This window comes from Erpetoichthys calabaricus, chromosome 12 (assembly GCF_900747795.2).
Source record: "Erpetoichthys calabaricus chromosome 12, fErpCal1.3, whole genome shotgun sequence".
In the NCBI taxonomy this organism is placed as follows: domain Eukaryota; kingdom Metazoa; phylum Chordata; class Cladistia; order Polypteriformes; family Polypteridae; genus Erpetoichthys; species Erpetoichthys calabaricus.
This window is the reverse complement of record NC_041405.2, coordinates 135,845,915-135,870,067: the sequence shown is the minus strand read 5'-3', so window position 1 is coordinate 135,870,067 and position 24,153 is coordinate 135,845,915. Positions and strand designations below refer to the sequence as shown.

Sequence of the window (24,153 nt, the reverse complement as noted above, 5' to 3'; positions counted from 1 at the left end):
GGAAGTGTGCATACATGGTACTCAATTGACTCCCTAGAACCTGTTCATCAATATTTTGAAGAGCACTTATTCATATGGACATTACCAACATATTGTAAATTCGTCTTAAAATAGCAATAAGTAGCTACAGACTGCTCTTCAAATAGATGGGGCTAAATGCCTGTGTGACAGTGACCTGTTTAACATAAACAGGGAGCACTTGCATTGTACAAGCTCAAGAACATTCAAGAAGACAGGTGCAGTCTTTCAGAGAGAAGATCAATAGCAGCTCTATGCAGGAGATATGGATTCTGGGCAATGAAAATAAGACTGAGAGATACTGAGATTGAGAGAGAGTGAATGACAGTGAGGAGAGCAATCATGAGAATGAGCCATTAACGATACTTGCAGTATAAACTAGACAGTTTATATTTACCGCATGAAGCCACAACATAAAGCATGCATACTGAGTGACCAAGCAACATTTACACTTGTTGTGGCCTGTTCAATCAGTGAATTGATTGCCTCATAGTCAGTAGGTGACACTGTTTGGTCAATGCTCCACAGCAAACAATGTCACAGCAGACGATGTCCGACTATGCTAACAGAAGAAGAGTTGTGCCTGCTATTTCTAACTATAAGAGAAAGAAAAGGAGAAGGTGGAGTGTCAGACCCATTGACCAAAAGCAGCGACACAAGGGCAAATATGATATTCTCATGAATGAGGGACCTACGTGTATTGCCATTGTTTTTTTTTCATGTGTTTCCTTAGGTTTTGATGACCTGTTGTGTCATATCCAGCCCTTTGTTCATCATTCTGGCACCCACATTACCAGCCTCTCCTTGAAATTCACCATTTTGGATACACATCCGCCATGTTCGCGGCATTTCTCCAAATCTGACATAACCTTCAGGCTCAGCACAGACACATCAAGCATAAACTCGGCTTTACATTAAGGAATGGGAACAGCAGGAGACTAGCAAGGTTTTGTCTTTGGTGCTTGTTTGTTGCTTTACAAGTCATTTCCCAAGGATTGTAACAACAGAAGAATGTAACTAGACCATTGGGCTTTTAAAGTACTGCTATTGTGTTTTAATAAATCTGTCCATTGCTTGGTACCCATTCCCATATGTTAAACTACCTTATGTCAGCAACTATCCCAATTCTTACTGCTTCTATGTTTGTAGTACTAAGGTGTTGTACCGTGTTAGCCATTATGAATGTATAGAAAAGCCAAGCAAAATGACACCTTTTATTGGCTAACTAAAAAGATTACAATATGCAAGCTTTCGAGGCAACTCAGGCCCCTTCTATTACAATATGCAAGCTTTCGAGGCAACTCAGGCCCCTTCTTCAGGCAAGATCTTGCCTGAAGAAGGGGCCTGAGTTGCCTTGAAAGCTTGCATATTGTAATCTTTTTAGTTAGCCAATAAAATGTGTCATTTTGCTTGGCTTTTCTCTGCTTCTATGTTTGAATACAAACAGTACTAAGGATCTTTGGTACTTTACCATCTACAATGAGGCAAAAGTAATTGACAGAAAATGATTAACTAATAGGAATAGTTTCAGCCAATTAGTCCTGATTGACAAGTGACAAAACCATCTTGAAAAGGGACATTCTGGAATACATAACTCCAGCCATGTGGAAATCAAAATGTTGACAGAAGGTTGGAGTATACTGTATGTGCAGCATCAACGATTTCAGAAAGGGATGCCGAACCATCACAAGTCCTGCTCACCATGAGCCATTTTATAGTCTCCAGTCAATCTAAATTAATGTTTATGGGCTTCAGGACGGTGTGAACATATGGAGAACATGTAAAATACACATAGAAGGCACCAGGACTAAGTGCTCAATGTAAGGTAATGACATCATTGAATCAAAATAAAGTCATGATAATTTAATAATAATTAGATTACTTTTTAATTATGCATTTTTTCATAGTTTAATGACATATACAGTGGAATCTATTGTGGAAGATCAATCTGGCTACAGACAGACACTGAGAAACACAATCTCCCAAAAACACACAACTTTATTATTTTCCTTCTGCACATACAATGCACAAACCACAAGGCTCAGTCCTTTTGCTTCTTCTCTCTTTTCTTTCTTTTTATCTTCTCTTCTGCTGCCTCCACTCTGCTCCCGAAAGATCTGTCCTCTTCCTTCTGACTCCGGCTCCCTGAATGGAGTGAGACAGCCCCTTTTATAATGCACCCGGATGTGTTCCAGGTACTCGCTGATGACCTTCCTGCACCACTTCCTGGTGTGGCAGAAGTGCTGCATGGGCACCCGGAAGCACACCAGCTATACCATGTTCCTGTTCTGGCAGCACTTTCTGGTGTGGCGGGACATCTGTAGTCCATGGCTCCGGAACCATTCAGGTGCCCCCTGGTGGTGGCCACACCCCCCAACAGGGTTGAGCTTCCACACTCTATGGCCCCCATGCAATCCAGGGGGGCTGACCCTCTCCTGGTGGGGCAAAGTCCCCAGTCATTTATCACTATATATATATATTTTACTAATATTAAAAAGAAGTAAACACAAACACGGCGATCTATCCCATAGAAGTGAGCCCCGCGTCACCCTCTCCCAGCCCTCCTCTCTGGACTACATTGCTGAGCTGTCCGCCGCCAGTTTTATTTAATCGTCCACGTGACTGTCGCGGAAACTGCCACATTGTAACTTTTTTTTAGTTGCTAGTACTTGATAGTAGAAGAGTCTTTCTACTTTTTAACTGCGCCGAGTTGTAAACAATGTGAAGACAAAACCGCCTTCAGCTGCGAGGGGTCGTGAGAACAAAGTGGACGCTGGGAGGCGCGGAATGTCGGGCTGCTCCGCGGGGTCGAGAGCTTCACAGTTTCAGGCAGCGTCCTCTCTTCTCGCACTGTTTGTGGCACTTCAAGTGCCCTTTCGGCTCCTGGGAGAGTGGAAATCTTTGCAAATGAGTGTAATCGGCACCATCAAAGCAGGACTCTGTTTGTAAATTGCCCTGCACGACTACTTACTGTCCCTTAAGGTGAGTTCGGGTCACTAAAACCCTGCAACATTCAAGGTTGCTTTTATGATCAATTATTTAAAGAAGATGGAGAGTTTACATCTAAGAAGATATACAGACCTTTTCATGTAATGTGTTGGACTTGGGAATTGTTTGGACCTTCTGCCCGTTAAGCACGGAAGGGCAGCATCCACATTTATCAGAATTATTTTTCTCTTAAATCACAGGCACATAGTGCAAGGTTGTCAGGCAGAAATTTGGACGTTCACATAGAAAATGTAATTTCTATACCACAGCGGTCGTGTAATGCCTTTCAAAAGGGATCTACTACCGAGAGATGATCCAAATACATTTTAACTGCTGTTAGTACTACTTACCTGTTGTGTTATAGTGCCTTTAAAATGTAATTTACCCAAAACCACTCCAGGTGTGCTCAATGTAACTTTACTTCTTAAAATGTTAATGTTTTACTGTTTAATAACTTATAGACTACATTTTATTTTTTTCCCTTGCACTCAGTGAGTGAAGCCACTGGGTAATCAGCTAGTATATATATTTTTTTATTGGGGGCACAAATGGTATTCCAAATAAAACAATCAAGCAAAGAACAATGCTACAATTCTTCTGACATTTTTTTTTCACCATGTTTAGAAGATGATTTGTTTGGTCTCGTCATGAGATATTCTCTCTGTACTCCTCCCTATCCCTATACCCCCTATACACTCCCTATACACCCCCTATCTTCTAAAAATAATAGTACTAAGGTGTTGTGCCATTTTAGGCATTATGAATGCAGTGAGAAGTCAAGCAGAATGACATCTTTTATTGGCTAACTAGAAAGATTACAATATGTAAGCTTTCAAGGCAACTCAGGCCCCTCCAGGCTAAGATTCATTCAGCAAGAGAGGAGAACAATGTATGGTCAAGATCTTTGAATAAGTTAAATCAAATTTAGAACAATTTAAATTTTTTGTCTTCATCTGGCCGTCTTTGCTTTTTTCAATGCCCTACACCTTTTCTTTTACCATGCTGCTGATGATGATGATGCTGTTTTTCATTTCTTTATGACCTGCTCTCCCTGTACTCCTCCCTGACTCGCTTTCTGTCTATTGCTCAACAGGAGAATCACTGTTAAACTTGGGGTTCATAATCTCTCAAAAAAGGAGAAGTCCAGGCAGGAGATCCCAGCAGTGAAAATCATTCCTCATGAATGTTATAACAATATAACCCTAGTGAATGACATCATGCTTCTGAAGGTGAGTGTCACTGTGAGCTTAGATGGACTTGGGGACACAACAAGAACGTTTACTCTGCTGAGTCCAAAGATGTTGGAATTTTTTTCGTTTTTTTCTTATCTTGAAGCAACTAGAAATCCTTACATGTAGGTTAGATTGGGCTGGCATGTGTGCTGTTTATTACAATTTTAACAACAAACATTCCCATGAACAGCATTACACAGGACATATTTGAAGGACTGGTGTTCAGTTTTTCTATAGCTTATTAGAATTTCCCCATTCTTCCCTTGATTATTCAAAACAATAAAGAGCAAAAGACAAAACAAAACACCCTTTCATATGTTGCTCGACCATATATTGGAATGAGACAGAGTGATGATTGTCTCAGTAAAACCACATTCAGTCTATGTTCACACAGAGGTCTATCTTAAACAACACGACCAGGTGTCACGAGTTCCAGATAGCCATTTGATCTTCCTGTGCAGATAGTGCTTGCCTGCTGCTGCTCCCCATCTTCTATTACTTCTAAGATGTCTTAAATTCCCATTTCAGTTCAGACCCTCAGTACAAGCCTAAGAAGTCATTCATCTATAGGTGTACCAGGATACATTAAGTGACCACCAGAGATGAGGGCTCAGACTGACTTAATTCTGACTTTTCTTCATTTGGAACAGCTGAAGCACAAGGCCAAGATCACACATAAAGTGAGCACCATCAGCATTCCACAAAGAAATGAGTCCTTCAAGCCTTATTATGAATGCTCTGTGGCAGGATGGGGACTCACTAAAACCAATGGGACACTCAGCAATGTGCTGAGAGAAGCCAAGGTCAAGGTACAGCTCCAGTCTGCTTCTCACATCTTTGCAAGAGGCCCTGGAATAAAAGGGTTCTGCAATGTAAGTAAATATGCTTTCCTTTGAGAAAAATGGTACAAAGTGAAGTTTGATTGGTTTCTATGTATTCTCCAGCTTTCTTTTCTTTTAATTTCATCCAAAACATAATCTCTGAATTTATTTCAGGGAGATTCAGGAGGACCACTGGTTTGCCCAGGCTCTTTAGATAAGCCTACAGCTGTGGGGATTGTGTCTTATGGCCCAGAAAGATGTGAAGGTCCGGGAAGTAATGCCTACACCATGGTGTCTGTGTACCGGGACTGGATCGAAATGAAAATCAGTGCCAGCTCTTCTGCTTGATGTCTCTTCCAGAGCCAGGATATGCCAGTAAGGCAGCTGAGATCCTGAGCTCTCATCTTATATCACACTCAGACCATTGCCAAGTCCATTCACAAAGAGAGAGTAAAGAACGCATACACTCCAGCACATGTCACTGCTTATCTGCTTGAATAAAGTCTGCAGTGCAAGGCAGGACATGTGTGATGTGACCAGTTATTATTAGCTTGAGCTATATAAGTGATTTCATCTTTCTCATCGAGCAGCATGGTGGCACTGTGCTTCAAATCAAGAAAACTGGGGTTCAAGTCCTGGGTGCTCCATGCATGGAGTTTGCATGTTCTCCTCATATCCACATGGGTTTTGTCCAGGTGCTCTAGTTTCTTCCCACTTTTCAAAGACAGGCAGTTTAGGTGAATTGGCATTGCTAAAGTGACCCTAGTGTGTGTGTGTGTGTGTGTATGCGTGTGTGTGTGTGTATACGTGACTATGCTCATCCTGTGATAGATTGGTGCCCTGTCTGAAAATTGTCCCTGCCTCATACTCTATGCTTACTGGGATGGGCTCCAGCTTCCCCACTGTCCTGCTCATGATAAAATGGATTTAGAAAATGGATGGATCTGTTCTTATATCAGCTGTACAAATGCATTGGATTGCTGATGTCAACTGCATAGCAAAGCTGATGTTGCCCATCTCTGATACTGACAAAAGCTCATTAGCAAGTTTAGCTTTAACAGAATGATGCATTAAGGTTTTGTGAGCAGCAAAACTCCATATAATGGGACTTTATACCTGGGGTTTTTGGAAACTAAAATTCCTTAAAGACTTAATGACGCTGTTCTTCTGACATTGAAGGAATTTCAAGTCTTTGTTGTCGACTAGAAGAAAACATTTAAAGCAAAGGAAAATTATCAAGTAAAAACAGTATGATGTAGGTGACTGTGGTCCTATGGAATAAAATTAAGTGTATGAAATCATTTATGACCACTAGAGGGCACTTGGTAAACCAAGAAGGAAGACAGCAATAATAATAATAATTTAATTACATTTATATAGCTCTTTTCAAGGTACTCAAAGCGCTTTACGCAGTTAGTGGGGGGCCACTTCAACCACCACTGATGTGCAGCATCCATTGGATGATGCAACAGCAGCCAATTTGTGCCAGTACACTCAAAACACATTTACTGTTAAGTGGTGAAGGGGTGAGAAATAGTTAGCCAATCAGAGACCGGGGATGATTAGGGGGGCAGATTGACAAGGCCGTGGTGGACAATTTAGCCAGGCCACCCTTCTCTTTACAAAAGGTGCCCAGGGGTCTTTAATGACCAAAGAGAGTCAGGACCTCAGCGTTACGTCTCTCACCCGAAGGATAGCACCATTTTTACAGCAAAGTGTGTGGCCACATCTAGGGATGTCAGCTACAGTCACATGACTATTCTTCATAATATTAGCAACAGTGGTTACAGGAACATCACGCTCTTTGGAGATGGTCTTGTAACTTTTACTTTGACCATGATTGTCTATTACTGTCTGCTTTGCCTTCTCAAACATCTCTATGCTTTTCCTTTTCTTTTCTATGTTTAGTGTGATGCAAAACAGCTACACAAGCTCTTTTCTCTAATTAAACTGGTTGAAGGAGTGATTACAAACTTGAGGACCCCTGTGACTACAAGGCAATTATTTCTTAGAACTTCCAAAGGGTTCCAATTAATTTTGCCCTGGCCATTTTGGAATTTAGCCCATTTCATGTCTTTTTAGTGACGTTACATTGCAAACCAAAAAAAATGCGTGTATGGGTGACAAAAGATCTTTTAATTTCTATACTTTTTAGGAAACATGGTGCACTATTTGAAAATAATGCCAGGATACCAAGATTTTCAGCTGCATCTGTAAATATGCCAGTCCTATTCATGGATCTCTAGTTGTTCTCTGTGCCTGAAGTGGAATTGCATACAGTATTTCATGGTACTCTGTTCATGTGTGATTTCACAATATAACCAGGGGGTCAGGGAGTCATCCTTGGGGTCTGGAATGCTAAGGTATACATTCATGTAATCAGAGAGCGGTGGCTTGGGGTGGGATGGATCCCCCTTGCAGTTACCACCAGTAAGATATATGTACATCGAAGTCTAGAGCAGGGGTAGGCAACATCGGTCCTGGAGTGCCACAGTATGTGCAGGTTTTTGTTCCAACCCAGTTCCTTAACGAGAACTCAATTATTGCTGATGAAGCACATATTGCTTAAGTGACATTTTAATGCTTCATTTTAGTGGTCTCGCTTGTTAAGGTTCTCCAACCTTAATTGCTTATTTCAATCTTAAACTGCTGCATTCAGTGTTTTAATTGCTCCTTATTAGCAATAAGATGTAAAAGACAAAGCAGCCAGCAGTTCTCCAGCTAGCTTTTTTCCAATTACATCTGTGTGTGTTCATCATGCACGGTTTGATTTAATAAAACACTTAATAGAAAAATGTGACAGACTGAAAATGATCTGTTTTAGGCTTCAAATCATTTGGATGATATCCTTGGAAAGGAAAAAAATCTACGATATAAGAGCCTTACATTGCACAGACTAACAAGCCATAAAATTAAATAAGGTCTGAGATTGGCAATGATTGGTTTCTAATTAAGCAATTGGGTTGGAATGAAAACCTGTAGCCACTGCGGCTCACCAGGACCGACATTGCCTACCCCTGTTTTACATCTTATTGCTAATAAGGAGCAATTAAAACACTGAATGCAGCAGTTTAAGATTGAAATAAGCAATTAAGGTTGGAGAACCTTAACAAGCGAGACCACTAAAATGAAGCATTAAAATGTCACTTAAGCAATATGTGCTTCATCAGCAATAATTGAGTTCTCGTTAAGGAACTGGGTTGGAACAAAAACCTGCACATACTGTGGCACTCCAGGACCGACGTTGCCTACCCCTGGTCTAGAGTGTGAAAATATCTGTACATTATTTTGGAGTGTGGGGGGTACACTTTTGCCGGTACACTACCAAACACTGCTGCTATGCACCAAATACTGCCAGTTAAGCAACAGCAAAACATAGAAAACTTCATGTACCACATACTCTGTACTGGTGTAAGTCACTCCACTTCAAGCCAATTGTGTTCCCCATTTTCATTTCCATTTTAAAGCTCACTGTACTTGCTCATTCTGCCAGTGTATATCCTGTCAGAGGGTAGGCCCCAGGGCCGGATTTACAAAGAGGCCAACCTACGCCATTGCCTCAGGGCGCCACAGTTTAGACAAAATTTTTTTTTTTTTTAAGTAATGTGATTTCGCTTAAATTTCATTTTTATAGTAATAAATAATAAAAAAAGGGGCGCCAGAAGAATATTGCCTAGGGGTGATGAAAACTCAAATCTGAGCCTGGTAGGCCCTAAACATTCTACAGCACTGCAAATACTGTCAGAAGCTCTTCCAGATATGGCCTCTGTGATGAATTTCCTTATTAATTTATAATCTTTTTCAAGTATCATCAAAATTATTTGTCAGTTTAGCTTTTAAATATGTGCTGTGTAAAAGTGTTCTCTTTGCTCTGGTGGCACACCCTTCTCAGGTCGCCCCCATGGGCTTCATCCTATGGTCTGTACAAGGTGCGAACTGCAGCTTCTTTGACCATCAAGCCAAAGGAGAGCCCCATCAGGTTAGGTAACTAATCGGCTTCTGACTGTGAACGTGTCAGTGACGTTATGAGATATACAATGCTTTCCTTCCTAATGATTACATGATATTTGCACAAAGCTCCCTGTTATTCCCTTTAGGATGCCTCTGTTTAAGGATCTCTAACAAACAGTTTTATGTGCCTATGTCTTATAAGTGTTTTGAAACATTTACTCTTTGAAACCTTGACAATGCATTTGAGACCCCAGAGTTTGCCGGTCATCTGTTGGTTCTCCTAGTATCTCATTATAGTTTGGCTCCTAGTTATTGAAAGAGAAAGAAGGATCCTGAATCTTTAAAAAGCAAGTCTCTTAAAATCAAGGGAAAAGAAGTCTTTTCCATTAGCAGTAGTAGTAGAGTAATGTACTGTGTTTGCCATTATGGATGCAATGAGAAGCCAAGCAAAATGACACTCACTTTGTTTATGAAATGTCCCAACACTGCACTCTTTGTGGGAGAAACTATACAGACATTCCACCAAAGAATGAATTTGCACAGGTTGCACATTAAGCATGGCAATAGGGATGGTCCTGTAGGAGCTCACTTCAACAGCCATGGACACTGTGAGAAGGAGTTTAAAGTCACAGTGTTTATGGGCAACTTCAGAAAACAGCAAGAGAGAAAAGAATGGGAAGTCAAACTCATGATAAAATTTAACACATTACTACATGGTTTAAATAGAGACAAGAGTTTTGTGGCCAAATTTCAGGATTATTTCTATCTCTGACTGATCCAGATGATTTGATTACAGATCCACATTGTAAGGAAAATTCAGAAAAAAACTTCAAAAGACCTTGTTGGACAATCATCTTTTCAAATGATTCTGACTATACATTGTTCTCCTCTGATGCTAAATGAATCTTAGGCTGGAGGGGCCTGTTAATTTTTGATATTGAAGATGACCCACTTAAAGGTTTTCCAATGCTGTATCTGCCCTGGTGTCTATATAAGCACAGGACACACCAGTTTCTGTACTACAACTTGCCTGAGGAAGGGGCCTGAGCTGCCTCAACAGCTTGCATATTGTAATCTGTTCAGTTAGCCAACAAAAGATGGCATTTTGCTTGACTTTTCATTGCATCCATTAGCAGTAGGAATCAGTTACTAATCAAGAAACTGACATAATTTTTTTAGATTCTTTTGAATAGGCAACTGGAACAGCTGACAAAAATAAAGTATATGACAAAATTTACTAAGACTTTCTAAAAGTCTTTGACTCAGTCCCACACTAAAGATTCATTCTAAAATGAGACGTTGAAAGCATCAAAGGTAACCTACAAATCTGGATCTCAAGTCAGTTAACCGACAGGAGACAAAGATTACAGGCTCGTAAGAGGAGAAATCTTCACGTGGAGTGATTGCATCCATGGAATCCCTCAGGGATCTGTCCTGGGTTTTATATTATTCCTGTCCCTGGATTTATATTAATGACTTTGATTTTGGTAAATTTGCAGATGATATTGGATCAATGATAGACACTAAAGAGGCAGCAAAAATTAGTTTAAAAACCCCTGGGGTCAGGTTTAGAAAACTTGCATACACACAAAAAGAGGCTTGAAATGCATGTATGCAGCTGTCCACGAAAAAGTCTGGATTTATAAAAAAAACCTTGATGGGTGAATGTGCGTATATTTACGACAACTCTGACCCGTTTGAATGCAACATTTTGAAGAAACTGGTAAATGACAACACCCTTGATAAAGTATGGAAATGCAGGCAAACCAGCTAAATTATGACTGACGTGAATAATAAATCATATCATCGAACCATTATTAGAATGTGCGTTCATGTGACAAATATATTACATCCCAAAAGTGATAATTGTGACATACTAACTCTATTTTAATTCCCTTTCAAGAAGGTCAAGTATTTGCACAAAAGAACCTTTTTGGTTTTTCATCAGTTTATATTGCCTACATGTAATAATGTCTCAAGTAACTGGCTGGCAGGTCAGGAATATCTCAGCCAAGCTTTACTCCATCATGCCCACTGTGCTGAAAGATATTAACCAATGAGGTACTACATTCAGTTTTCATTTGGTGTGGGTGTTGTCATGCATACGTGCCAGAAGGTCACCTTCCAGGTTTGCCTAAAGTAAGTAGTACCATTCAGGGACGAGCAGGGTCAGTGTCTGTAAGTCTTGTCTCCTTGAGAAACCGCCACTTGAGGGCACTGAAAGCCCTGCCTCTTACAGTCTGCTCGAAATAAAAGGAGACCGCGCTAACGGAGAATGGTGTCTCATTTAAATGCTGACCCAAATTCTGCTCTTAATTGTGCCAGAAACAATCGATAATTAAAGTCCAATACAGTAGACTGACAACTTTAAAAGAAAATCACCTCAAAGTGCTTGATTTTCATGAATTTTGACTACTAGGGTGTTGTACCGTGTTAGCCATTATGAATGTAGAGAAAAGCCAAGCAAAATGACACCTTTTATTGGATAACTAGAAAGATTTCAATATGCAAGCTTTCGAGGCAACTCGGGCACCTTATTCAGGCAAGATTTGGCTTTTCTCTACATTAATTTTGACTGAATTTTTGGAGTAATTAGAAAGTGTCTTTTTGCCCAATTGGCACACCAAGCAAGCTGCTTTATCTTGCACCATCATTTTGTACATATGTACATACATAGAATATACCACGTTCTTTCCAATATTAAATGACAATTTGCAGCAGTGTCTCTAACATAATCAGAGCAATTTACTGCACAAATATTGCAATAAGTGCACATACCGAGAATGCAGCTGCTTTTGTTAACTGTAAGCACAGAATTGTGTCCATTAATGCACAAGTCATCTGCAATAGCAAGATGAAACTGACAAACGTCATGGCTCGGTAGCCTGGGTCACCAGGGATTCATTTACTTTGAGGCAAAGTAGCTTTGACAGACGTGATGGTTCTGTATGTAGTGACTGGTTTGTTGGTAAGGTAACTTGGCTTAACACTCAGTGTTTCATATGTCCAGTACGATTCAACATAACAACAATTATGTCATTACACATGCCCACTCAGATGCTGTTGTGTTACTCCTTTCCAACTCCCATATGATCCTGATGCACTCACTCAGTTGTGGAGCGTAGCCAGATGCTCTCGAATGCAGGTAGTGAGGTCTCGACGAGTCAGGAGGGAGGCTGATCTACCAGCCAATGAATGTCTTCAATACTGTGACTGCATAAGTATGAGGCTGATTAGCATGGTCCACATACTTTTGTTTCAGGGAGGCAACCAGGCAGAGCTTGAGGTGCATTCATCACAAGATGATTGTTATTTCTAAAAGTAAATTGCATAGAAATATGCAGGCAGCAGGTTTTATAAATCTGTTTTTTTTTTTTCTTTCTGCACGCATTTTCCATTTTTTGTCATAAGCATATTTTAACACTCAAATCCATTCGATTTTATAAATTAGACACCTACTAGATACTTCAGAATTCAACAAAAACTTTGAAAATAAAGTTTCATGTAGAAAAGTACAAATCGCTACATGTGAGGAAAAGAAACATCAATTATAATTACAAGATGGGCAACACTGTCCTACAGGAAGCAACCTCTGTTGAGGATTTAGGGGTTTGTGTTGACTCAACATTTTCATGCTTTCAGAAGCAATTAAAAAGACAAATAAAATATTAGATTATAGTGAAAAAAAACTGTTGAATATGAATTGAAGACCTTTGTGCTTAGACTTTATAACAAACTAGTGAGACAACATCTGGAGTATTATGTGCAGTTCTGGTTAATTCTGTACAAGAAAGACAAAACACCACTTAAAGCTGTGCAGAGGAGAACAATGAAGTACATCATGGAATTAAAGGACATGTTCTACTCTGACAGACTCAGAGAATTATACCTGTTTAGCCTCGAGCAGAGTAGATTGCATGAGGACATAATCTAGATCTTGAAAATTCTCAAAACATTTCTACTGATAAAGTAGTGTCCTGCAGAATTCTTTCAGATTAACAGTGAACATGTACTTGAGATCACCAGTGGTAATTAAAGAGAAGAGCATTTAAAATTGAAGCCAGAAAACATTTCTTTACACTTAGAGTTCTGGGAATCTGGAACAAACTACCAAGACATGGAGTTGAAGAGAAAATGTGGACAATCTTTAAGAAGAATATGGATGGGATACTGGGACAGCTTAGCCATTAGCAAAATGAACGAGCTGGATGGGCTGAATGGCCTGCTTTCATTTGTCAGATTTCTTATTTTCTTATGAAAAGCCACTGTGGCCTACCAGACAACGCTGGCATAGGATGTGGTTCTTCAAATGCTATCAGTGGTGTGACAGAAGCTGTGAATTTTTCCAAAACAGTGAATCTTGTAAATAAATAAATAAAAAGCTGAGTAAAAAATATACATTTTCAAATATATTTAAACTGGAAATAGCTCTTAAGCTTAATCTCAAAAATAAAATTACAGTAAAAACAGTGCAAATGTACTGGTGCACAGGTGGAGTGGTGGCTCTGAGGCTAGGGACCTGTGCCAGCAGTCAGAAGGTTGCCGGTTCAAATCCCAGAAGTGACTCTGCTCCATTGGGCCCCTGAGCAAAGCCCTTAACTGCAATTGCTCTGTCTGGTATGACATTAATCTGCACCCTGCCCTGCAAGCAGGTCCTCCAATATGCAGGGAAAACACTCTAGCACTCCAGCCACTGTAAAAAACCTCACACTGTTCCAGTCTGGTGCTGAGGTGTCACCCATTGCACAGCTGCACTCGGATCTCAATCTGGGTGATCTGATGTGTTCTAATCAGCGCATGCCCCCAACCTCCTCTAATAGCACAAATCACAAAGCTTGTTAAAGTACTGAAACACTCTTCAAACAGAACACAATGCATAAAAGTTGCTGAAAGGGGGCTATACAGTATGAACCACATTTGAATTTGCAACCAAGTCAATTTAGCTATTTTTGAAAGATTAACTTCTTCTTAAAATTTAAGAATGGAGATTTTTTTTTTAATTTTTGTAGTCATTTGTAATAACTGGAAACCACACTGACAAATAAGGTGAACTAGAACAGAGAATAAAAGGAAAAATAGCTTTTAGGTTATGATTGCTAGGATTTCTAAACACTGTTACTCAATTTCATTTAATTTAGTTTATTCCTACATAGAAACTGAGAATAATTAAGAGCTGAATAACAGTTGATAATGATGATTGGCTTAGTTTTATTTAAGACTAGGGGGCTTTGCCCCCTGCTCAAGTCGCTCGCCAACCCCTCGGCCTGTGCTACGCGCCAGCCACTTTGCATCTCTGCCGCTTGTGTATGTGGATTTCACTTTCACCAAACAACATCTTTAAATTCTCATGGATACGCCTCTTCTTTGGGAAGAAACACTATTTTTCCCTGATGGCAATATGAAAGAGACTATCTACAAGTCTCTGACTTAAAGTTTAAAGCCGAACAATATATTTGATCTCTTTTCGCTGTTCCGTTATTTCACTGAATAATAATTTCTATTTGTTTGTGCTAATGTGATCTTTACTATTATTTTTTTGAGACTTTCAAATTTGAGTACTTTCATTATCTCTAACCTGCTCTGCATGTGTATTGCGCCAATGTTTTTGAAACTCTTTACGACGTTCTACTTTGTCATCTACTCTTTGTCTTTTATTTCCAGCCACGGGCCTGGTTACATCTCTTGGCACAAAGTCTTGTCTCCCGGGACATAAAAGTATCTCTCTGAAAAAGTCACATCTTGTCCCGGGCTAAAAAGTCTCATCTCGTCCTAGGATTTTTTTATATAATAGAGAGAAATGTTAGCTAAGAAACAAATTTGCGGTATGAAACTTTTGGCAGTATACAAGGCTACAACGTAGGCAAACTGAGAAATCATTCAGAAAACAGTGGGAGCTCCAATGGTTCCATTCACGCTCACATTTTAAACCATTTGTACAACAAAGTTCATTGAAACGTGTGTCACAAACCATATTGATGAGTTTATTTTACAAAATCATTGTGATCACCCATAGGAAAATTTAAATGCTCAAAGGTTGATCTTTGATGGCTCAAGAGACTTTAAAAAGATTTTCATTCATGTTTCACTTAAGAATCAAGTTTGTCACCGATGTTTGTCCTAGAATTTCTTAGGAGAAATAGTTTTAGACAAAACTGAGACATGACCTACAAATGAAGTAAAAGGAGACACAATTGAGAATTTGTTTCAAAAAAGCATGTCATATTTCCTGAGATCCCTTTCTAGTCTGAATCTCAAACATGACATCGTATTTTTACTTATTATTGGACTGATGTCTTTATCCAAGGTAACTTACATCATCTGAGATACAACTGGTTCCATTTATGTTGGTCTTTCAATTGGACAGGCAGATTAAGGGGCTTGCATTAATAATGTCAGTAGTGGGGTTTGAACCCACAACCTCATGGTCTGAAGTCCAAAATCTTATCCACTGTGTCAAAATGCCTGCCTCGAATGAGTATGATATCATTGGAGTACAGCAATATAAATTAGCACAACTAATAGTATTATTGAGAAGCAAGGACTACAGTTTTGTAATCCTAGCAAAGTGTTTAAATACCACAAACAACTGCCCATACATTCACCAGATATTACTGAGCACACAGTGCAAATACTTTCAAATTGTACAAATACTGTATCAAGAAACAACATGGAAAATCTGAGCCCATCCTATGACTTTACTGAGATCTCAGCTGTAACTCAAGAAGAGACACTGGTGAGAACTTTGGGTTATTTTGTCTCAGAAGAAAAATTAGAGAAGCACGAGACAGAAGAACATGTCTCCATTTTATTTGTTTCTGATCTCATTGTTGCCTCGGAGAAACCAAAAAGATATTAAGGAAATCTCTTTTTTGATTTTTCATTCTTATGGGCAAACCATCTGAGCAAAGATTAAGGGCTGAAAATGAATTGTATCAAGTGGTCAATGAGAGGACTAAAAAACACAAATTGTGCATGTCCTTATAATGAAAAGAGCTTCTTTTTAAGTTTAATTATAGTTGCATTGACTGAAATTGGAAAACTCACAGGTGGCGCAGTGGTGGTGCTGCTGCTTTGCAGTAAGGAGACTGTGGAAGATTGTGGGTTCGCTTCCCGGTTCCTCCCTGTGTGGATAGCGCTTTGAGTACTGAGAAAAACGCTATATAAATGTAATGAATTATTATTAAGACTGTGTCTGTCCCTTTTATTTGGTGTCTGTAAACACCAGGAAAGCACCCTAAAGTGAGAAAGGGTATTCCTCGGTTAATTTCCTCTATGACTGGCTAGCTGGCATGAATAATAAATGACCATCGTTGGAGGACTAACATGTCTTGGAGAAGCCATCCATTACCCAAAGTGTAGAGAGACTCACAGGGTGTTGTTACCCATTCCAGCAGTATTCTGTGCAGGGAAGGAACCAGCCCTGGTTGAGGTTGCAGTCCAATTTGTGTGGCACACTCCCATTCGTACCCACATTCACTCATACTGAGCTAATTTGGAGTCACCAATTAACCTAATATGCATGTCTTTGGGAATGCAATGGATTACATTAATGCAGGAGGGGCACCAATGTATTACTGCGCATATGAATACGTCAGTTGAAGGTTGTTTGAACTGGGAATGTGGAGTATTGAGTGCAGGACAGGCCATGTTGACACCTCACGTAAAGCAGTACGACAGCAGTATCAATACAAAAACACAAGAAAGCATTCAAATTACTAGCCCAAAGTTAATAAGTCAAAAAGAAAAGAGTATTAAATTAAAGAATACTTACGTTAATGCTAGGAGAATTACAAATAAAGTTACACTAGGTTCGTCATAAAAAAATGAGACTGGGCCTGTACCTGAGACCAAGCCCTCCTTTTATTTAGCAAATTGAGAAAATTAACTCTGATCACCTTCGAAATAGTTCCCTTCTGAGTTGACATACAACTGCATATGACTCTGCCAACATTCAAAGCAATTCCGCAGATCATTTTCTGAAAGGCTGCTGAGAATCTCCATCGTTTTTGCTTTCACATCTGGTACCGACAAAAAATGGGTTCCTTTAAGCACCAACATTTGCAAAAACATTGTAAGTCTCAGTAAACAATTGACAAGTTTCCATCGCAGATTTCCTCAGTTTCACAAGTTTTCACTTCTTTAAAGAGAAATGAATTGTGTGTCTGTTTAAAATAGATGATGAGACACATCTTAGTCAGGACATTTAGACCTGATTAAAAACATCAGGGACAGAGTCCTGAAATTGGGATTGTATTATACAGCAGTGTCTCTCAACCTGTGGGTCTCAACCAAAATATATGCCCACTGGATGTACTTTAGATGGGTCATCAGCTTAAGTTAAAAAAAAGAGAATTAAATCAGTCATAACTTAATGTTTTAGGAGGGCTACTGATTGCAGATTTCAGTTTGGCACACAGTCAAAAAGACATTCTGCTCCTGCATAGAAAGGAATTGTACAACAAGCTAGCAAGGCATTCAGGGATTCGTTTCATTGCACATCAAATTGGCATATATTAGAAAGCACACACAATGGCAGAGCCGTTCATTTTGCTTTGTGCAATGGATGTGTGCAGAGAAATTCTAGATGAGTCTGCCATCTGCTAACTAAAACATATTCCTCTCTGCACTCTCTTCACATATCCCTGATTTCAACAATCATGAAAATCAGACAAGCCCAGGTTACCAATTACAACTACATATGGACACTTAAACGCCCGTGTGTTGAGTTATTATTAACTGAGTACCACGCATATTTCAACTATTATATATTCTGTATTTAAATGTTCGATAAGTATTTACTGTTATTTGTTAATATGTGCCATTCAGGGCTAGGTTACATTAAAACTACTGCTATACAAAAGATACAAAATGCTACAAGAAAACCCTGAACAATTTATATAATTTGGGATACAAATGCAAATCATTTTGAGCACCTGGACAGAGAGAGGAAACCAAAAGAGTTTTAAGTTGTTTTATGGTGAGAAATTAAGCAAAATGACACCTTTTATTGGATAACTAGAAAGATTACAATATGCAAGCTTTCAAGGCAACTCAGACCCCTTCTTCAGGCAAGATGTTGCCTCGAAAGCCTGCAAATTTTAATCTTTCTAGTTAGCAAACAAAAGGTGTCCTTTGCTTAACTTCTCACCACATCCATAATGGCTAACAATACAACACCATAGTACTAAGTTGTTTCATGAAAGAATTAATTAAGTCAGCTGATCTCATTATTTTAGGGAAGTCGTTCCAAAGTCTGGGCTCTGTAGAGCTGAAGGCTCTGTCACCCATGGAGCACAGGTTAGTTTGGAGTACAACAAGGTTGCCACAATCAGTGGACCTTAGTGGGCAGACATGAGCAGAGTGATGGAGGAGGTCACTGATGTAGTGCAGTGCAAGGCCATTCAAAGCTTTAGAAGTTAGTCATAGCATTTTATATTGAATCCTATCAAACAGAGGGGCCAGTGACAGTGGAGCATAATGGCTGTTTTGTGCTCGCTATCGTGGGCCTTGCAGCAGCATTTTGAACCAACTGGCAATGTGATAAAAGATTAGAAAGGGGAACCTACCAGTAGGGAGTGTCTGTAGTCAGCATGGGCTGTCGTAAATTCAGGGAGAAGTTTCTCAGCTTCAGAAAAGGAGAGGAATGAACAAACAAGGGATAGGTTATACAGATGGAGAAAAGCAAGTTTTGTAGTGTGATTTATGTGGAGAGAATAAGAAAGGGAGAAATTAAAAACACAAACATTCCTTGTAGAAGAAGAAGCTCTGATCATATCATCACTCAGCCTACTTCTGCAAGGAATCTTGGTGTCACTTTTGATGTGCAGATGTTCACAACCTGTTTGGACAAGATACAGTGACAATAGCTAAATAAATCATGCTAATGACATGAGTGATCTCCACTTGTTTGTCAAATTCTTATTTTTTATATTTTAAAATAAAACTACTGGATATAGCTTTTTAGTGAGAGGGAGGGTTAGACTTAACTTGTTCATTTTGAGCAGAGAAATTGTAGTGGTTATAGCTCGGTCAGAAATAATTAAGTTCTCATGTGGGTTCCTCCGATATCTATAGATATGTTCTAATTTTATACTACCAATGATTATAAAATTTAGAAACTAATTACTCAGAAGCAAAAACTGAACTACTAGTAGCTGAGCCGGATGTGTTTGTTAGGTTTCTTGCCTACTCCGTATCGACCACACTCTGATATGTGGTTGGTTTCAGGGCTGCCAACACCCATCCATCCTAATTATAAAGGCATGACCTGCAAAGTCAAACTGTAGAGACAGTCTGAAAACTGGCTGAAAACCATGCTGGGAGTTTACTGGATTTCCATCATCGCTGTTTACGTCACACTGGCAGGTAAGCTGGGATGGGGCTGAGACTTGGATGGGGCAGGAGTCTTTTAGAAATTTCATTCTGTAGTGTTTTAAGTATAATATTTTTAAAGGATCCCAACAAATCTGCAAAGATATGAAGGCAGCCTGGTAGAAGATCTAATCTGAAATACTTATCCTAAGTGATACTCCATGTCCTCTCCATGTACATGTGTTCACTTTCTGTCCTGTTAGGTGTTTCAGGTGACAAGATCATTAATGGGAAAAAAGTCAAGCCTCACAGTCGACCCTACATGGCCTACTTGGAGATAAACATTGATGAACAGATATACTCATGTGGTGGCTTCCTCATTCACCCTGACTTCATCCTGACAGCAGCTCACTGCCAAGGACAGTAAGTGTCTCAGTGGCGGACATTCCTGTCAGCTCAGTCTTTATTAAACCCAGATGTTAGATTGCTTACATATCTGTAAATAAACTAGAAGAATATATTTTAAACAATAAAACACTCAGTCTGTTATTAATGCATACTTCATGAAAACATTCTTAAGCAAATTAAGAACGGAATAAAATCTTATATCTAAAATAATGCAGGTATAAAATGTCAGTATTGTCTGTCACTAGGCAGAAAGTCGTGGAGCAAGAATTGATAACAAACAGGGAAACCGTTAAAGTCAATGGACCTCATTTAGTAAAAGTTAGAAGATACTTGTATATTTTAGCACCAAAACCTTGGTTTCTGTCATACAGATATTGTATATTGAGAAATCCAGAATTCTGCTCAGATAATCCCTGAAAGGCTAATTGAGGGATCAGAGTCATATATGTACAATAACAGAAAGAAAGGCGACAAGTTAAACACAGAAAACACGGACTAAACACAGCAGCCATTGGGGTCTTTGTTATGGGACAGTGTAAGTGTTTTAAAGTTTGTTTTTTATAATCAATTTTTGTCTTCTCATCTCCATAATGAAACTAATAAATAAAGCACTTCAAAGTAGGAAGGAAGAATTGCACATTATTGAAAATACCTCCTGCTGAAGTCGATTGGTATTTGAATTCTGAGTTTGACATTGGCAGAACTTGATCAGCTGCATCCCCAGGCCTTTTAAGAATTTCTGTGTCCTCATCTTTCTTGTGCTTTTGCCATCTCTGCTTCTCTGAATGTGCTGTTTCAGTGCAGAGACACACGGAGTCAGAGCTTTGGACACGAGATACGAGCCGATCATGGCTGGGCTCAAGTCTGCTTGCTTCAGGATACATTTACTGTATATACAGAACAGTATCTGAAACTTGGCTAATTTAAGCAACCTGACAGCACATCGTTTTATATCATGAAAAATAAAAACAGAATTCATTTATCTCTAATTAACAGCCTGAAGAATTTCAAGGTGGTGTATGAGGAAAAACATGGATTTTTTATGTGTTCATTTTATTAATTCCTCTGTTTCACAGTTTGATTCAGGCATGCTGGACCTCTTAAAAAGTTAGATTTCTTCTTCCACATGTTCCATATTCATTGAATCTGTTTCATCAAAGTATTCTGACATAACTAGATTTTCTAGCTCACATTGCATATAGGTATCAGCCCAATCTATACTAATTAATAAAAGGCAAAGCCCTCACTGACTCACTGACTGACTGACTGACTCACTCACTCACTCATCACTAATTCTCCAACTTCCCGTGCATGTGGAAGGCTGAAATTTGGCAGGCTGATTCCTTACAGCTTACTTACAAAAGTTAGGCAGGTTTCATTTCGAAATTCAACGCATAATGGTCATAACTGGAACCTCTTTTTTGACAATATACTGTAATGGACGGCAGCTCGATGGCCGTGGGAGGCGGAGTTGAGTGTCACGTCATCACGCCTCCCACGTAATCACGTGAAAAGGCTGTGAACGCAGTAGGGAGAAATGAAGGAAGAGCTGCAAACAGCGAAGAACAAAAAATTCATTAAACAATTGAGAAGGGAGCGAAACAATAAGAAGCGAGCGACTGAAGCATACAAGCATCTTCATAAGGGAAACAAAGCACGGTGTAAAACGTAAGTTTAAATTAAGTTTATAGAAATGCTCCCGCTGCGGATTGCAATAACATATTCGCGAGATAAAACAACGCAGTAGGGAGAAATGAAGGAATAGCCGCAAACAGCGAAGAACATAAAATTCATTAAACAATTGAGAAGGGAGTGAAGCATACAAGCATCTTCATAAAGGAAACAAAGCACGGTGTAAAACGTAAGTTTAAATTAAGTTTATAGAAACGCTCCCGCTGCGGTTTGCAATAACATATTCGCGAGATAAAAGTTTAATGAGAAGACACGAGGTATAAACGAACCACACGCCGTAGCGCAACGTTAGGGGCTTCACTTCTGGTGCTGACGTCCGAGATTCGATTCCCGAGAGGGGATGCAATGCGTGTGTACGCATGAAGAGAACAGAATTAGGGCAAAACACGTGTCGTGTACTCTTTGCATAATTTGAAAGTAAACAATTTCAACCATTCTATGATCTGCTTCTCGCAACTGAAAGACGGCACATGGCGGATGTTTGCCGACTTGCTGACAGCAACGTTAGGGGCTTCAACTCTGGCGCTGACGATAGAGATTCGATTCCCGAGAGGGGATGCAGTGAGTGTGTACGCCTGAAGAGCCCAGAATTAGGGAGAAACACGTGTCGTATACTCTTTGCATTATTTGAAAGTAAACTATTAAAACCATTCTATGATCTGCTTCTGGGAACAGAAAGAGGGCACGTGGCGGACGTAAGGCAACTTGCTGACCAACCACAAACGTAATCTGGCAGGTAACCACCCATACAATCAGATTGTAATTCAGAAAACGAATGCCATGAATGTAATTACCACGATCTACATACTGTCAAATAAACGAAACACACGCCGTAGCACGACAGCTGTGAAAAGGGAGGTTCACAAAAAAACAGATCCTTAACAAATTGTTATTGGTATATTTTCGATCCGTTTAAAAAGGTTTTCTTTTCTTCTTAATAAAAAATGAAAAGCAGTACTTCGCCGCAACGAACCGTGAGAATTTGGCTATATATATCTGCTTCTCGCAATTAAAAGAGGGCACGTGGCAGATGTTAGATGACTTGATGACCAAGCATAAGCATAACCTGCCAGGTAACCACCCATACAATCAGATTGTGATTCGGACTAGGAATGCAATGAATGTAATTACCCCGATCTACATACAAGGCGAAAATTTTGCAACATTCAAAGATGATGGTTTGGGATAAGTACACCATGGAACATAAAAGAGCTTATGAAGCCTTGAACCGAAAAAAGCAAGATCTCAGAGATCGTAAAAAAAAAAATAGGAGGTAATGTCGTTTTACTCGCTGTAGATTTTAGTCAAACATTACCAGTTATTCCACGAGGGAGACCAGCAGATGAACTCAACGCGTGTTTAAAATCTATGCTTCTCCCACGGTCGGTTATATGTCGCGTGTTCTCGGGTAGGTACAACAAAAAATGTATACATTTAAGCATGTAATGGGCAAACAAAAAATGAGGTATACCCGAAGGCACTGCAGTAGTACTCAATGTAACTTTACTTCTTAAATGTTAATGTTTTACTGTTTAATAATTTATAAGCTTCTTATATGTTGTTCAAATTCTTTTATCAAAATACCAGTGACAGCGCAATGCACGATAACATGCAGTGAATACACCATACGCATCCGCCCACGGCCGCCCTGGTGTGCGCAGATAGGAGTTGATTCTACAATAAAATAAAATAAAGATAAAAAGAGTAATACAATCATCACCCATAAAGCGGATAGTAGACATGACGTAATATATTTGTACCAGATTTCAAGTGAATAGGTGAAACGGTTTGTGAGCTACAGGTGATTTAAAATCCTGGACAGACAAACGAATAGCCACGGTAGCAAATTATAGAAGAACATTTTACTGTTTAATAATTTATATTTATATGAAATGTGCTTCTTATATATTACTTCATATTCTCATATGATAATGATGTTAATGTTGTTTATATTGATTTCTATGTTATTGTAAGTGCATGTATGTGTGTATATGTATGTATGTATGTATGTATATATATATATATATATATATATATATATATATATATATATATATAATATGTATATATATATATATATATATGTATATATATATATATATATATATATATATATATATATATATATATATATATATATTTGCAGTTGGAGATCCACAAAGGGAGAAAAAACGAATCACGTATCATAAAATAGTTTTATTCCTATCAGGGGTCTTCATCAGAGGATAATGCTTAGACTTACAAGAATCAAAGGCAATATATAGCAACACATTCCGTATTGGGGGGGGGGATGGGGGGTGACTAAGTCAGTATGATCAAGGGGGGGGGGTGTATCGTTTAATTAAAGTGCATATGTCCTTCTTAAGTTGGCATATGCTGGGTTTATGTCCAAGTGTCTGTTGATGGCGTTTTCATCTGATAGCCAAAACTCGGCCAACTCTCTGGCGCTTTTTGTACTGGCCTTAAATTTTACTTTTACGTTGTCCCAGTTGAATGTGTGTCCTGTCGATTTAGTATGTGCATATATCAAAGATGGCGGCACGGTGGCGCAGTGGTAGCACTGCTGCCTTGCAGTTAGGAGACCCGGGTTCGTTTCCCGGGTCCTCCCTGCGTGGAGTTTGCATGTTCTCCCTGTGTCTGCGTGGGTTTCCTCCAGGCGCTCCGGTTTCCTCCCACAGTCCAAAGACATGCAGGTTAGGTGGATTGGCGATTCTAAATTGGCCCTAGTGTGT

General features: G+C 39.3%; 1 protein-coding gene across 2 annotated transcripts in view; it reads left to right on the top strand.

The window, feature by feature from the left end:
- Positions 1-24,153, top strand: part of LOC114662708 (granzyme B(G,H)-like) — an 87,657-nt gene that overhangs the window by 7,420 nt on the left and 56,084 nt on the right. The window contains exons 3-5 of one of the 2 annotated variants that reach the window (XM_051935357.1): positions 4,100-4,235; positions 4,889-5,110; positions 5,234-5,324. In XM_051935357.1, coding sequence (XP_051791317.1) covers positions 4,100-4,235; positions 4,889-5,110; positions 5,234-5,324 — 449 coding nt within the window. Of the gene's footprint in view, positions 1-4,099; positions 4,236-4,888; positions 5,111-5,233; positions 5,325-19,309; positions 19,376-19,584; positions 19,745-24,153 lie in introns of those variants that run through there. The other variant, XM_028816341.2, reaches the window with a different exon arrangement.